This window comes from Vicugna pacos, chromosome 15 (assembly GCF_048564905.1).
Source record: "Vicugna pacos chromosome 15, VicPac4, whole genome shotgun sequence".
In the NCBI taxonomy this organism is placed as follows: Eukaryota; Metazoa; Chordata; class Mammalia; order Artiodactyla; family Camelidae; genus Vicugna; species Vicugna pacos.
The window spans coordinates 14,628,278-14,643,018 of NC_133001.1; the positions used below are offsets into that span (position 1 = coordinate 14,628,278).

Genomic DNA, 14,741 nt, shown 5'->3' on the forward strand with positions numbered 1-14,741 from the left:
TGGTTATTAATCCAAAGTTTGATTCTTTCTGTGGGGAGATTATCTTAATAAATACAGAATCATGAGGGAATTGGAAAGTCAGATCTTTAGAAATTGGGGCTCATCTGTGTAGGCAGTACCCTAATTTTACATAGTTCCTTTTAAAGCTAGAGATTATCCCTCTTTTCATAAGAATTAGAAAGGTGTAGGAAAAACAGAAAACTTGTTCATGTTTCCCAATTCAGACTCCTTAAGGAGTGAATAAGGCATTTTCTTTCGGTTTGTAGATACAGGGATAACTTGTAGGAGTCTAGAAATGTTTTTCCACAAGTCCTCATCTTCCTAAGTATTTCTAGCTTCCTAGAATGGGAATTAGGTTTTCTTTTTGCTGTAAAAAACAACATGGTGGTAAACAGAATACATTGAAGTAGTAGTGTGGTATTTTTGAAGCCAATATTTATCTGACATCAAGAAATAGATGTTCAACATAAATTCATTTTCCATGTGTTTGTAGCCTACCTCTTTAAGTGTCAAAGTTTGTGTATTTTAGCCATTTTCTTTGAGGAAATTAACAAAAAAAGACAGACTTCATGTTACATTTAGAATTGTCTTTACCAAACACTGTACAGGGATTCTGTGTTATCAATGTTTTCTATCCTTTAGATATTTCTTTTCTCTTAAATACGCAAATGCTTTTATACAGAAACAACCATACACTTCATGTGTATGGATATGAATGCAGGCCAGTGAATGCCTTTCAAACCAAGGCCTGGATTAATTTTCCCAGATAATTTCATCATAGTACTCTTTCACCTCCAAGCTTCTAAAGGCTCCTAGAGTCTGACCATACTGTGTTTGCCTGTGGGTGTGTGTAAATATGATTAATTTGTCATTGCTTTTGTCAGCATTTTGTTAGCAAACATTTCAATCTAGCCAGGTCAGTTTCCACACAGTCTGATTATTCCATGTCCCTTATCCCTTGTTCATGCTGTTGTTTCCTTTCTGTTCGGGGACTTTGAGGAAGTTATGTATCTTTGTGCATTTTCTTGACAGCTTGTTTCTTACGGTCTCAGTGATAGTATAATTGGATTGTTTCCTTTGCATTAGAAAGACTGAGACAGGTATGCAAGGAAGTCTAGAAAATGTAATTTTTAGCTTTCCACCAAACTAGAGAGGAATTAGAGAGGATGACTTTTGTAACCAGTCCTAGCCTTTTATCTCTGCTTTTTATTTCTCACCCTTATTTTTCTATTCACCAGATTTCCTAAATTGGCTTTAAAAAAAAAACTTGTAAAGCCACATCTATTTTTGTAAACCACCTAGTCCTTCTGGGCCTTGCTATACTTATCTCTGTGGGGGAACTTAGAGTAGGTGATCTCTTAAGTTTCCCACAGCTATAAGCTTCTGTTTATGTTCATTTTTTTATTCTTTCATTAGAAAATATTTATTGAATGCCTGCTCTTTGGTAGATATGATCAGCCATATAAGATTTTCTACCCTCCAATAATAAAACAATTCATGTTCTCAGTATCGAAGTTATGTACTGCTTCATTTATAAAGTCTTACCCTACATGGTAGCCTATATTATGTCGTCTTGCTTCACAAATTGCTTCAGCACTTATTAAAAAAAAAGACGTAGATTAACTTGTGTTTTGATTATTTTGATTACTTAATGTAATTGCAGGTACCTTGAAGAATGATACTCTTTTTTATAATCATTTAATATAGTGCTAGTCACACAGTAATTATAATCATAATAATAACTAATATTTATGAACACTAACTTTGAGGCAGGCATTGTTTAAAATGTTTTCCATATATCCATTCCTTTAATGATTATAAAATGCTTGTGAGATGAGATCTCTTTTCACCTGCATTTTTACAGATGAAGAAAGCACACAGAGGTTAAATAAATTTCCTCAGGATTATATTGCTGGTAAATGAAGCCAGGATATTGAGCACAGACAGTCAGATTTAAAAAACCCATGTACTTATACATTTTGCTATCGTGTGTAATTATTATATACTTGTTGAATGAATGGAAATGTTTTTGTTTTTAATATGTATTGGTTACACTTTTGGTATATTTTCACTTTGGATAAAGGACTAAATAAGGATATTTCACTCTGAATACTTTTTTAAAAAGTATTATTTTATATTTAATATTACTTTAATTTGGGGAGGGATTTGGTTTATTTATTCACTTATTTTTTAATGAAGGTACTGAGGTTTGAACCCAGGACCTTGTGCAAGCTAAGCATGCACTGTACCACTGAGCTGTACCCTCCCCCCAGAGGAGAATACTTTTTAAATAAGGACAAATAACTTACCAAACTGAATATAGTGAATGACTCTCAGAATTAATAATGAATATTCAAATTGTGTAGTTACACTTTGAGGGATTTTGGATAATATATTTTTCAAAGAAAATTTGTGATATACATAATACTTACAGATGAATGTTGCTTTGTATTAAGTGTCTTGATTATTGTTTGTTGCTCATTTTCAGTTGAGTGGTGATTTTATGCAATGGCTTCAAGCCACAGTTCTTCACCAGTGCCTCAAGGAAGCAGCAGTGATGTTTTCTTTAAAAAAGAGGTAGATCCAACAAAACACATTCGACCTGTGCAGTCACTGCCAGATGTGTGTCCCAAGGAACCCACAGGTAATGCCTTTTTTGGGGGAAGGGGGATTTTTACTGAGGATTTGTTTTATCTTTAAATGAAGATTTCGTATACTTATCTCAAAAAAGTACATTTTATGATGTGGAAACTAAAGACATATAATTTGGAAGTAAGTTGATTGAGAAATTGGAATATAGTTCTTTTCATGCATTTCCATGAAAGAAGTCACTTATGTAAACTGAAAAAAATAATTTAAAAAATGAGAGTACAAGTTGAAAGTTCTTAAACATAGAACAATCAGTCTTCATTGTTTGCAGATTCCATGTTTGCAAATTTGCCTACTCCTGAAAACTTGTTTGTAACCCCCAAATCGATACTTATGACACTTCTGTGGTCATTTGCAGACATGCAGAAAGTGAAAAATTTGAATCTCCTGATCCACTTAAGGTTGAACAAAGCAATATTCTGCCTTCTTGTTTCAGCTTTCATGCTGTAGACACACATCCCTTTTGTGGTCTATTTAGTGCCACATTGTTTTGGTGTTGTGCTTTTTGTTAGTGATTTTGCTGTTTGAAATGGTTCCCAAATGTAGTGTTGAAGTGCTTTCTAGTGTTTCTTAGCACTTGAAGGCTGTATTATGTCTTATGAGGAACATGCATGTTATATAAGCTTCATTCAGATATGAATTATAGTGATGTTAGCCATGAGTTCAGTGTTACTGAATAAACTATATATTAAATAAGGTGTCTTTAAGCAGAAATACATACAAAACAAGATTCTGTATTGATTGGTTGATGAAAGTGTTATGACCGGATTTTCAGAAACCTAACTCTTTATCTTCCCTAGGAATAAAGGTTCAGTATTTGCTTATTAAGTGTTCCAGTGACTTTGTAGGACAAAACTGTAAATAACGAGAACCAACTGTGTATTTTTCTTTCCTTTGTGATTAGTGTCACAGCAGCTTTTAGGTTATCTAACTTTAAGCTGAATAAAAGCATATTGGAACCAGGAGTGTCTGCCATAATATAATAGAAAAAAGGCCTACCTGTGAAAAAAAACTGGAGTGTTAAAGGATAGAAGATATACAATAGAAGGTAGAAGAGTTTTGATGTTGAAAAAAGATAGAGAAATTGTACATTAAGGAATTAATGACTGTATCATCCACCCCACCTTGCAACTACAAACCCTCAATTTTTGCATATCCTTTATCTTGTACATATTTTTTCTCCCCTTGGCAATTGATGCTGGAAGCTGAAGTTTATTTAATCAAATTGATTTTTTAAAAGCATTTGCTATAGAAGAAGAAGTTTAGTTGCTTTGTATAATTTAAGCATTTTTATTTTTCTATGATATACTTTCAGACATAAAACTTACTTTACAGAGTTCTCTTGTTTACTTTTTGCAGGTGATTCAAATAGTTTATGTGTTGCCCCATCTCTAGTTACAGATCAACATAGATGGACTATATATCATTCCAAAGTAAATCTCCCAGCAGCATTAAATGATCCTAGATTAGCAAAAAGAGAATCTGACTTCTTCACAAAAACATGGGGATTGGACTTTGTGGACACTGAAGTCATACCTTCATTCTACCTCCCACAGATCAGCAAGGAACATTTTACAATATATCAACAGGAAATCTCTCAGGTAATATCCAGTCTTGCAATTGGTTATAGTCAGGTCAAAAGAAGTATTTTTAGTTTGATTTATTATAGATTTTTGACCAATAATCTTTGATGAGCCTATGGTATTCTTTTCTGTTCTACACATTCTGTTGTCTTGGGTTCTATTTAATTCTTTGCTTAAATATATACTTCTCTTACAGTAGTGAACTTTCAGAGTGACCCATTCCTAATAGTGCTAAGATTCAACCTGAAACTCATCCTACCTACCAAGGAGAAAAAGGTTCTTTTAGGCCTGTAAAGCCCGGATAATTTGTGGGGTTAAGAAATGAATAGTGGGATTGTTTCTATGTCTCTCATTCACCACAGACAATTCAACAGAGCATCCTAGCTCTAGCAGATTTAATACGTTGTTCTAAGCTTGGTTCTCAGAGCAAGAACTGAGTGCAGTGCTGAGTTTGAGGTGGCTTATTACTCATTTTTAGTAAGTGACTATTATCAATATAATTCTAGTTACCATTTCAATCTTTAAAAAATCATCATTAAACTGGTACAGGGGATTTAAAAACTTAAAAAAATTGAAATATAATTGATATATATATATATAAAACATATTAGTCTAGGTGTACAATACAATGATTTGATATTTGTGTATATTGTAAAATAATCACCACAATAAATCTGATCAACATCCATCATTGTATGTAGTTACAAAAAATTCTTTTTTCTTGCAACAAGGACTTTAAGATCTGTTCTCTTAGCAACTTTCAAATATTCGATGCAGTATTACTAACTATAGTCATCATGCTTTATGTTACATCCCTGTGACTGAATTATTTTATAACTGAAAGTTTGTATAAGGGATATTTATTTATATTCTTATAATTTCTTTTTATACTTTTTCAGTTAGCAAGCCTAATTTGCATTTAGCTCATTTTATTTCATTTGATTAGTTTGTTCTTTTTATTATTTGGAAATAGGCTGAATATGGCTATATTATTTTCATTAATACTATATAGTATCTGGTTCATTTTTAGTACCACCCAATATTTTTGTTCAGAAACTGTAAATATTTCCTTTTGTATGTGTATATTGCCATATATTGTCTGGAGTTTTTGTGTTCTGTTTTAAATGTTCATATCTAACTGTCTGGATGTTGTTAAATATATGAGCTTTAATATTCCTTCTTTTTGATGGTTTCTAATCTCATACCTTTTAACCTAAAATTTGGCTTTCTGTTTGTTCATTTATTGATCAAATATTTATTGAGTGTCTTCCAGTGCCAGGCACTGTTCTAAACACTCGGGATATAGCAAAGACCAAAACAAGCACCAATTCCCTTCATTACAAAACTTACATTTCTAGGAGGCGATATAAACAATACCCTAAAGCAAACACTAAAATAACAAAACGAAGAATTACAGCTAAGAAGTCAGTGAAGGAGATGATATGAAATTAAAAAATTCTCAATCCAAACAAAGACAGAAGAGTAAAAAGGAAACAAAAAATACATGAGACAAAAAGAAAATAAACATCATGATGATAGACTTAAACCTAACCCTGTCAATAATCATGTTAAATGTAAATGTTTAAGCACTCCATTAAAAGGCAGAGATATGCAACTGGATGAAACAGCAAGACCCAACTATATGCTGCCTATAAGAAATGCATTTTGAAAGTAGAAGGATGGAAAAGGCTTAACACCAGTCAAAAAAAGCTGGAGTGACTATATTAATATCAGCCAAAATAAATCTCAGAGCAAAGACTATTACTAGGGATGAATGTTGTTTTACGATAAAGGTGTCAGTTAATCAAGAGGATATGATCCTTCTAAACATTTATACCCCTAAATACAGGGTTTCAAAATACATGAAGCAAAAACTGGAAAATTTATGAGTGAAATAGGCAAATTCACAATTACGGTTGGAGATTTCAGTACTCTCAGTAAGTGATACAACAAGCAAACAGAAAATCAGCAAGTATATAGTAAGCTTGAAAAACACAGTAAGCCATCCTGACTTAACTTGAAAGAACACCTTGAGAGAACATTTCACATGACACAGAAGAATGCATTTTCTTTTCAAGTTCTCATGGAACATTTATCAAGACAGACCATAATCTGAGCTGTAAAACAAATGTTAATACATTGAGAAGCCTTCAGGTCATACAAAGTATATTCTTTGACCACAATAGAATTAAATTAGAAATTAATAACAGAAATTCACAAATATCTGGAAATCAAAACTTACACTTCTAAGTAAAACATGGGTCAATGAGTAAAAGGAAATAAGAAAGTAGTTTGAAATGAATAGAAATGAAAACACACATACCAGAATTTGTTAGATGCCACTCAGGCAGTACTTTGGGAGAAATTTGTAGAAGTAAATGCATATATTCAAAAAGAATGATCTCAAATCAGTGACCTCAGCTTCTACCTTAACAAGCTAAAAAAAAAGGAGCAAATTTAAACCAAAATAAGCAGGAGAAAGAAAGAAACATCAAAGTCAAAATCAATGAAGTAGAAATCAGAGAAACCAAAAGAGAAAATCAGAGAAACCTAAAGCTGGTTCTTTGAGAAGATAATAAAATTGACAAACCTCTAGCAATACTGATAAGGAAAAAAAGAAGATATGAATTATGAATTATAAGAATGAGAGTAGTGGTATTACTGCAGATTCTATAGAGATGAAAAGGCCACTAGTGGAATATTATAAATAACTTTATGCTAATAAATTTAACAACTTAGATAAATTGACAAACTCCTTGAATGAGGTGTATTACCAAAGCACTTTCAAGAAGAACTGGATAACACAAATAGCCTTATATTTATTTTAAAAATTAATGTGCAGTTAAATAGCTTTCCACAAAGAAAACTCAAGTCCACATAGCTTCACTGTTGAGTCCTTCTAAATACTTAAGGAAAAAATAATACCGAGCCTACCCATATTCTTTCATATTTTGATGAGGATGTGGAGGACAAGGCCAGTAGTGACATGAGGCAAATGAGGTGCCTAAAGTGTAAAATGTGAAAGGGCTCCAGAATCTGAGAGTAGGTACCTCCTTAAATATTGCACTCTGGGCTCCTTGCTTGCCTCACCCTACTGCCAGCCCTGGTGGAGTAATTAGAATCCTCCTATACTGTTGGTGGGAATTTAAAGTGTACAAAGCTTTTGGAAAACAATTTGGCAGTTTCTTGAAAAGCTGAAGATACTTCTGGTCCAGGGTGTAAGGAGCTTGGAAGTTTTTATTCCTGCTTTCACAACAGGAAAAAATCAGAACAAACTGGAAGTCAACAACTGGGCACGGATTCACTAAAAGACATATCTGAGGACTAGAGAATGCTTCCTTGCCTCCCATATTTTACCAGCACATCAGTAGGGCACCCATATAATAATAGGGGACCCATATAATAATAGGGGAATACAACTGAAAGAACTGCAAGTCTCAGACTTTATTTATGAAGAAGTCTCTGAAGACAGCAAATAATGGCCGAAAACTTCCAAATTTAGTGAAAGACCTATAGATTCAATCAGTTAAACGAACCCAAATAGATAAACCCAAAGAAATCCAAGGCTCTCAGATTTTAAAACTAAATTCTATCTACCTGACTTCTAACTATTAATTTCCAGAGGAAATTAAGTATGTCCTATGTAATGGCTAAAGAATTAGAATATAGAAAACATATTTGAGTAACCTTAAAAATCTATAAGCAAAAAAGGAATAGATAAAGGGAAGAAAGACATAAATTCTATAGTCATGGTAAATCACAAAATGTGATTGGCCAGTAAATACATATGAGAAGAGAGAACTCAAGTCACTCGTAATCGAGGAATATACACACTGCATCATTCCAGAAATTGGGTTATAGGTATACTACATTCTACTGGTTGATCAGAACATATTAATATAAATTGGAAAGCAGTTTGGCACTATCTGATAAAGTTGAGTGTATTTATTGCCTGTGACTGAGCAGTTAACTCTACTTCTATGTATAGAATGGCAGTAAGGAAAAAAATACAGATAATTTTTAGAAACTGAACCTCCTTCATTAACTTTTTGATTTACTAATGGTGCAGGTCTGCTCAGTGAAAATCAGATACACACACTATCCCTGATGACATAACTCAACAGATTACATGAAGGAATTAATGTAAATGCTTTATTAAGGCACTTTGTTATACTACAGTTTTGTATAGCACATGAAACTATGTATTGTTAATGAGACACAACACACTGAATATACGTAATTTCTTCAAATACATATTTTATTGTAATGTGATATTAATACTGTTTACTGTATACATTAGAAAAGACATATTGTAAAGCTACAGTAACATACAGCATGATTATGACAGAATAGTCTTATAGATAAAGGAACAAAGTAGAGGGCTCAGAAATAGACCCAAACAAATACACTGAACTGATTTTTGACAAAGATAAATACTTGTAAAACACAAACGGTAAAGGACTGGTATCCCAAGTATGCAGAGGACTCTTAAAATGCAACAATAAAATACGGTGCAATTAAAAAACAGGCAAAAGACTTGAATAGACATTTCTCTCAAGAAGCTATATGAATTACCAATCACCACATGAAAAGATGGTCAACATTACTAATGGCTTTATTTTTTGTTTTTTAATTAAAAAATTTTGAAATATGGTTAATGTACAATATTATGTTAGTTTTAGGTGTATTACATAAATGATTTGACATTTGCATACATTATGAAATGATCATAAGTCACATAACTGTCTCCCAGTCTCTGACTTGTCTTCATTCTCTTAACGGTGTCTTCCGCAAGTGGAAGTTTTTAATTTTAACAAAGTCCAACTTGTCAGTTTTTTTCTTTCATGGATTGTGCTTTTCACGTCATTTGATGCTCCAGCATCACTTATTCAAAAGACGCTCCTTGCTCTATTGAATTGCCTTTGTGTCTTTTAGAATGGCAAAAATCCAAAACACTGTCGACATGAAATGCTGGCAAGGATGTGGACTAATAGGAACTCTTACTGTGTGTAGGAATGCAAAGTAGTACAGCCACTTTGGAAGACAGTCCTGTAGTTTCTGACAGAACTACTATCAGAACTCTGAACACTGTTAGCCCAGGATTTTTTCCTAGCCACACTCCATTTTCCCATATGTCATATATATGGTATCTGAAAAGATAACAGTGTTGTTAGTGGTCATCTAATGTGAAATCAGAGTGGGGTTTCTTTCTTTCTTTTTTTTCTTTTGACTCAGAGGAAGTATCAATTAATACTTTATATCTTTGGTATATAGGTTTCACAATTTTCTTTTTTGTTTAAAAAAATTATTTTCTTAATTGATTTCTGTTATAAAAATAAGAGTTTTTCATTTGTTTTCCTACTTCATTCCAAGTTTGTGGAGATTTTGCTGAACCTACAGAAAATGGGATGAGTATAAGTATATATACATTCATACATCTTAGTGGCATTTTGTTTACTAAGCATACTTGTTATTTGTATTTCAGTTCAAGAGGCTAGTGATTTCATATTAAAAAATTTAGAACTAATTTTGTATATTCTGACATTCTGTTGTGAGACATTTTGATGCTTTAAATACATTTATCACATTGTTTATGTAATTGTCTTTTTATTAGAGAGAGAAGATTCATGAGAGATGCAAGAATATTTGTCCTCCTAAAGATACCTTTGACAGGACTCTCTTACATACTCATGGTATGAATATGTGCTGATAGTAGTATAGCATAAATATTAATGAACAGATTTCAATTTGGGGACCTTGTTGGCTATCATATCTAATTTTTATTTCTAGTGAAATTTTTATAGCCTATAATCTTGGTCTTTTCTAAAAGCTTTTACGAGAAAAATGAGTCTGATGGTAGTGTTATCCTTCAGTTTAGCAAATACTTATTTAATATTTGGGTGCTTGATACTTTGCTTGTTGCCTAAAAATAGATGAATAAGTAGTCCCTATCCTCAAGAAGCTGATGGTCTCTTGAGTAAGGTTAAACAAATAAACCAACAATTGCAGCACTATATATCAAGCAGTAAGCTTATGTGGCAATACTACAAAGTTCCTAACTTAGCCTTATAAGAAGTCCTAGAGTTAATGAGGATTGCCTGTGTTTTAAACTAGCTATTGAGAAATATTTATGTGGAAAAAGGCATGTCAGGAAAGGGAATAGTTTATGCATGCCATAAAGTCAAGAAATTAGCATGTTCAGGGATCTGTGAGAGTTTTTGCTGGCTCTACTGGTAGCAAGAAATGAGCTGAAGAAGTAAGTAGGAGTCAGATCACAAAGAGCCTTGTGTGCCATGCTAAGGAGTTTTTCTTTTTTGGAAGCAGTCTAGAGCTACCAAATATTTTTAGCCAGACATGATCAGGGTTTTGATTATATATTTCACTGTGAAAACAGTTGTAGATAGGAAATTTATGGATGATGATAAAACTAGAGATAAGAAGACTGTTGGAGGCTATTGCAAAAATACAAGTGAGAAGTCATGTTTCCCCAGTAGCAGTTATAGTGAAGATGGAGAGGAAATTAAGCCTTTGAGAGATGCCTCAGAAATCGAGGCACAGGTTTTGGTGGTCAATCATTTGTCAGTAATGGAGCAAGATAATTCAAAGATGACTCCCAAATTTCTTGCTTGGGCAGCTGGCTAGGTGAGAGGTACGATTTGGTGAGAGAGGCAGTATTGGATGAGGAATTTTGGAGGAGGTGCTGCTTTAATTGAAATTTTGCAGAAAAGATGTCTGGTATGTAACCCAGAGCTCAGGAGAGATTTAGGCTGGAGACACAGGTATGGTAGACTTTATCATAGACAATATGCTAGGCAGTAGCATGGTAGTTGAATCCAAGGGCACAAGTGGCATCACCCAGGGAGGATGTGAGTAATGAGGAGAAAAGAACTGAAGATAGAACACCAAGGAAGCTGTCACCTTTAAGGGGTAGATAGAAAATGAGGTACCTGTGAAGGAGACTCAAAGGAAATAGTCAGAGAAATAAAAGAGCGAACCAAGAGAAAATTCTACCTTAGAAATGAAAGGTTGAGTTTCTAAGAAGTGAGAATGATTAGTCTATAGTGTCAGAATACTTCAGGGATAGATCTAGTTTGCACACTAAGAAGTCTCTGTGGATTTGGTAATTTAGAAGATCTGAGGGAGAACATTTAGACTGGAGTGGTGGTTACTCAATACTATGTTTTAAGGAGTGAATACAAGAGCAGGAAGTGGAGTCTACCAATATGGTTGTGTCTTGAAGATCTGAGATTTAAGGTATTGACTAGAGGGAACAGAATCCCTCTAGTTTGTTTCTACTAATAGTTTAGTAGATAAATATTTTTGCATGGTCAGGATTAGATGAGACAAGAGAGGCATTTGCATAATCCTGAGGGTGAGAGCTTTCTTATATTTTGCACCTGAGGTCCTCCCTTGTCTCAAGCTAGATTTGGGTCCTGGGTTTTCTCTTTCTCTTTTTCTCTTTTTCCTTCCTTTCTTCCTTCCTTCCTTCCTTTCTTTCTTCCTTTCTTTCTTTCTGTCTTTCTTTCTTTTTCTTTCTCTCTCTGTTTCTTTCTCTTCCTTCCTTCCTTCCTTCCTTCCTTCTTTCCTTCTTTGATGGGAAAGAACTGAGCATGTTTATATGCAGAAAAGAAAGAGCTTTTAAAGGGAAAAGTTTAAAGATACGGAGAGAGGCAGAGTAATTGATGAAGTGAACTCACAAAAGAGCCAGGAGGGGATAGAGTCCAAGTACAGAAAGCTTAGTTTTGGAAGGGAGGGTACCTTGTCTGAGAGCCCATTGGTGAGATGAAGATGAAGTAGGTTCATTTGCAAGAACTTTGTAGATGATACAAAGAAAGATATTTAAGAAGAAAATTAATATGGTATTAAAAAATCTTTGATCATAAGAAATTCTAGATGGAATGCCAGATATTTTGAACAATAAAAACAGTGTTTCTATAAGATAGCACCAAGCTTTCTGTGTCCATTTAAAAAATACTTGAAATGTATTTATTTGTTTTATTGATATTGTACAGTTTTAAAATTATTTGAAACATACATTTTATTCAGTGCTCTGCCTGCTTACTGCTAGGCATACAGGAGGTGTTTGGTAATTGTTAAAGGAAGAAACTTAAGTGGTTTATTTAGTTGTCACCTAGTATAGTGTTGAATCTGTCAAAATATATTTTATGGAAATAAAACAAATTTTTAAAAATTACATTTTCCTTTTTCCTTTTTTAAATAGATAAATCCAGGACAGATCTGGAGCAAGTACCTAAGGTAACAAAGCCTAAAAAATGAGAATACTGCTTTTTAACATTTGATTTTTAATTTTCCCTTGTAAGAAGCTTTCATTTGTCTGTTTCCTGGCACTTTGACCACTTTGTCTCTTCATTTTTCTTCTCTCTCTGTTGCATCATCAATCTCTTTTTTATCACCAAAATTTACAAATAGGTTTACATCTCTTCATTTTAAAAAAGAATTTTGTTGATCTTATTACCCCTCCAAATTATTAGAGATATTTTCTTTGTATGAAAAATGTTGTAGAGATATGTAATGGATGAGATAAATAAAACTCTAAATGCCATTGTAGAGGGTTTGGTCTGTCGGTCATGGGAATCCATTGAGAGATTTAAACAGATATTAATTCAGTTATACTTGCATTTTAAAGATATATCTCATAGCACTATAGAGGATAGATTGAGAAAGGGCATCAGTAAGAATCCATTTACTATAATCCAGAGATAATGAAGAGCTGCAGAAATGCTGTAGAGATAGAGAGGAGATTCAAGCAATATTGAGGAAATATTAAGGGTAGGGTTTAGTGCCCAGTTGGATGTGGTATATAAGGGAAAGGAAGGAATTCGGTTTTATAAAATTGAATTTGTTTTGATTTTAAAATTTAGTATATATCTAATCTAAAAGAATTTTGAAAGAATTTTGAGCAGGAGAAAACAGAAATATAAATACAGAGATACTGATATTTGGCCTTTTTGGAAAACCACTATCAGTGGAAAATAATATGGAAATTTTATGTATGATAATATCCCTTTGGCATGTGCTTAGTCGGACTGCACCAGTGAGTTTGACCAAGTAGTAAATGGAATGATCATCTCCTTTGGTAAAGACAAAAAAAAACAAACATTTTTCTATCTTTCATGGTCATTTTTAACTTGATGAAACATTATTTATACAGTTTTTCTTATACAGATTTTTGTATAAGTAACTCAACCTGTTATCACTTGTTTTTTCTGTGTATGCTTGAGATCCAAGTTAATTATTATTTAATGGTCTTTATGATGTTAGAAGGGTTAATGAGTGTAGAGAAAATGTTTATCTAATTGAGGGAAATGCATTTTTTTAATAGATTTTTATGAAACCAGATTTTGCCTTGGACGATTCCTTAACTTTTAATTCAGTTTTACCATGGTCTCATTTTAATACTGCTGGTGGAAAAGGAAATCGTGATGCAGCTTCTTCAAAGTTGCTACAAGAAAAGGTAATTCCTTTTTTACTTTTTCATTTAGAAAAGTATTTTACTTAAGTAGTACTATTTGTGTAGGTTCAGATTTAGTTATTTAGTAGGTGCTACTTCTTTTAATTTCATCTTTATTGTTGTTGATAATTATAAGCCTTCAGATCTTAACTGTTAAAATAATAGCATTTTTATTCAGTGCAGTACAAATGTGCTACTAAGAAAGGAAAAGCTTATTGTTTGAGTGCTTGTTATCTGAAACAGCAGTTGATGGAATTTCAATTGAAAGGATATATTAGATAACACAGTTAATTGTTTTTATTCCAAACAATATATTGGCTAATTTTATATTCTTTATGATTTAAAGCACAGAAAATCACTTTTCCTGAGGTACTCTTTTTCCTCATTTACACATAGTAATGATGATTATTTTTAAGCAAAAATATTATAATTAAAAAACACAGTATTCCTTTAGCTTTACAAAACTTTGCAAAGTCTAGTCTTTTGCATGTTACTAGTCAGCAGTTTTTCAGAATTTTACAATGTTCCATATTTTAGAAGTCAACATCTTGGAAATCATTTAAAATGTATAACTTTAAACATATCGTAACTCATATCAAGACTCTTTTAAAATTTGAATAGGAAGTAAAAACCTTTGATCTCTGTTTTTTCTCAGCACTCAGTTTAGAGCTTTTCTAAAACTGTGGTTCTTAAGCTGAGATGAAAGCATTTTGTTTCAGTCTAGTGATAACTCTTGGCAGTCTGAAAGCTTGTTTCGGGTATTCAGTAAGTTGGATCTAGTCCACCTCAGCAACTAAGAAAGGACAGGCTTAAGGAGGAGAGGAGAAGAAATGTAGGTAAAGAATCATGAGTATTCCTTTCCTTACAGTTGAAAAAGAAAATGAACTCACTTTTTCTTTTGGCAGTATTTTTACCTATAAATGTTTTCCTTGAGTAAGAATAAGTTCATAAATCTTGTGAAAAGGATGGATTTATGGACACAGGCTCATGCCCAGACTGCTTTTTTGCATTCCAGGTATATCCCCTGGTAGAATGAC

General features: G+C 32.9%; 1 protein-coding gene across 3 annotated transcripts in view; it reads left to right on the forward strand.

Annotated features, from left to right (window-relative positions):
- VPS54 (VPS54 subunit of GARP complex) overlaps positions 1–14,741 on the forward strand; it is an 85,097-nt gene that overhangs the window by 20,591 nt on the left and 49,765 nt on the right. For 2 of the 3 annotated variants that reach the window (XR_012058943.1, XM_006201505.4), the window contains exons 2-6: positions 2,489–2,644; positions 4,009–4,250; positions 9,847–9,925; positions 12,454–12,488; positions 13,576–13,707. Coding sequence is in view for 2 of the 3 variants with exons in the window: in XM_006201505.4 (XP_006201567.1) it covers positions 2,509–2,644; positions 4,009–4,250; positions 9,847–9,925; positions 12,454–12,488; positions 13,576–13,707 (624 nt within the window). In the remaining variant the exon portion in view is untranslated. The remainder of the gene's footprint in view (positions 1–2,488; positions 2,645–4,008; positions 4,251–9,846; positions 9,926–12,453; positions 12,489–13,575; positions 13,708–14,741) is intronic. The other variant, XM_006201506.4, reaches the window with a different exon arrangement.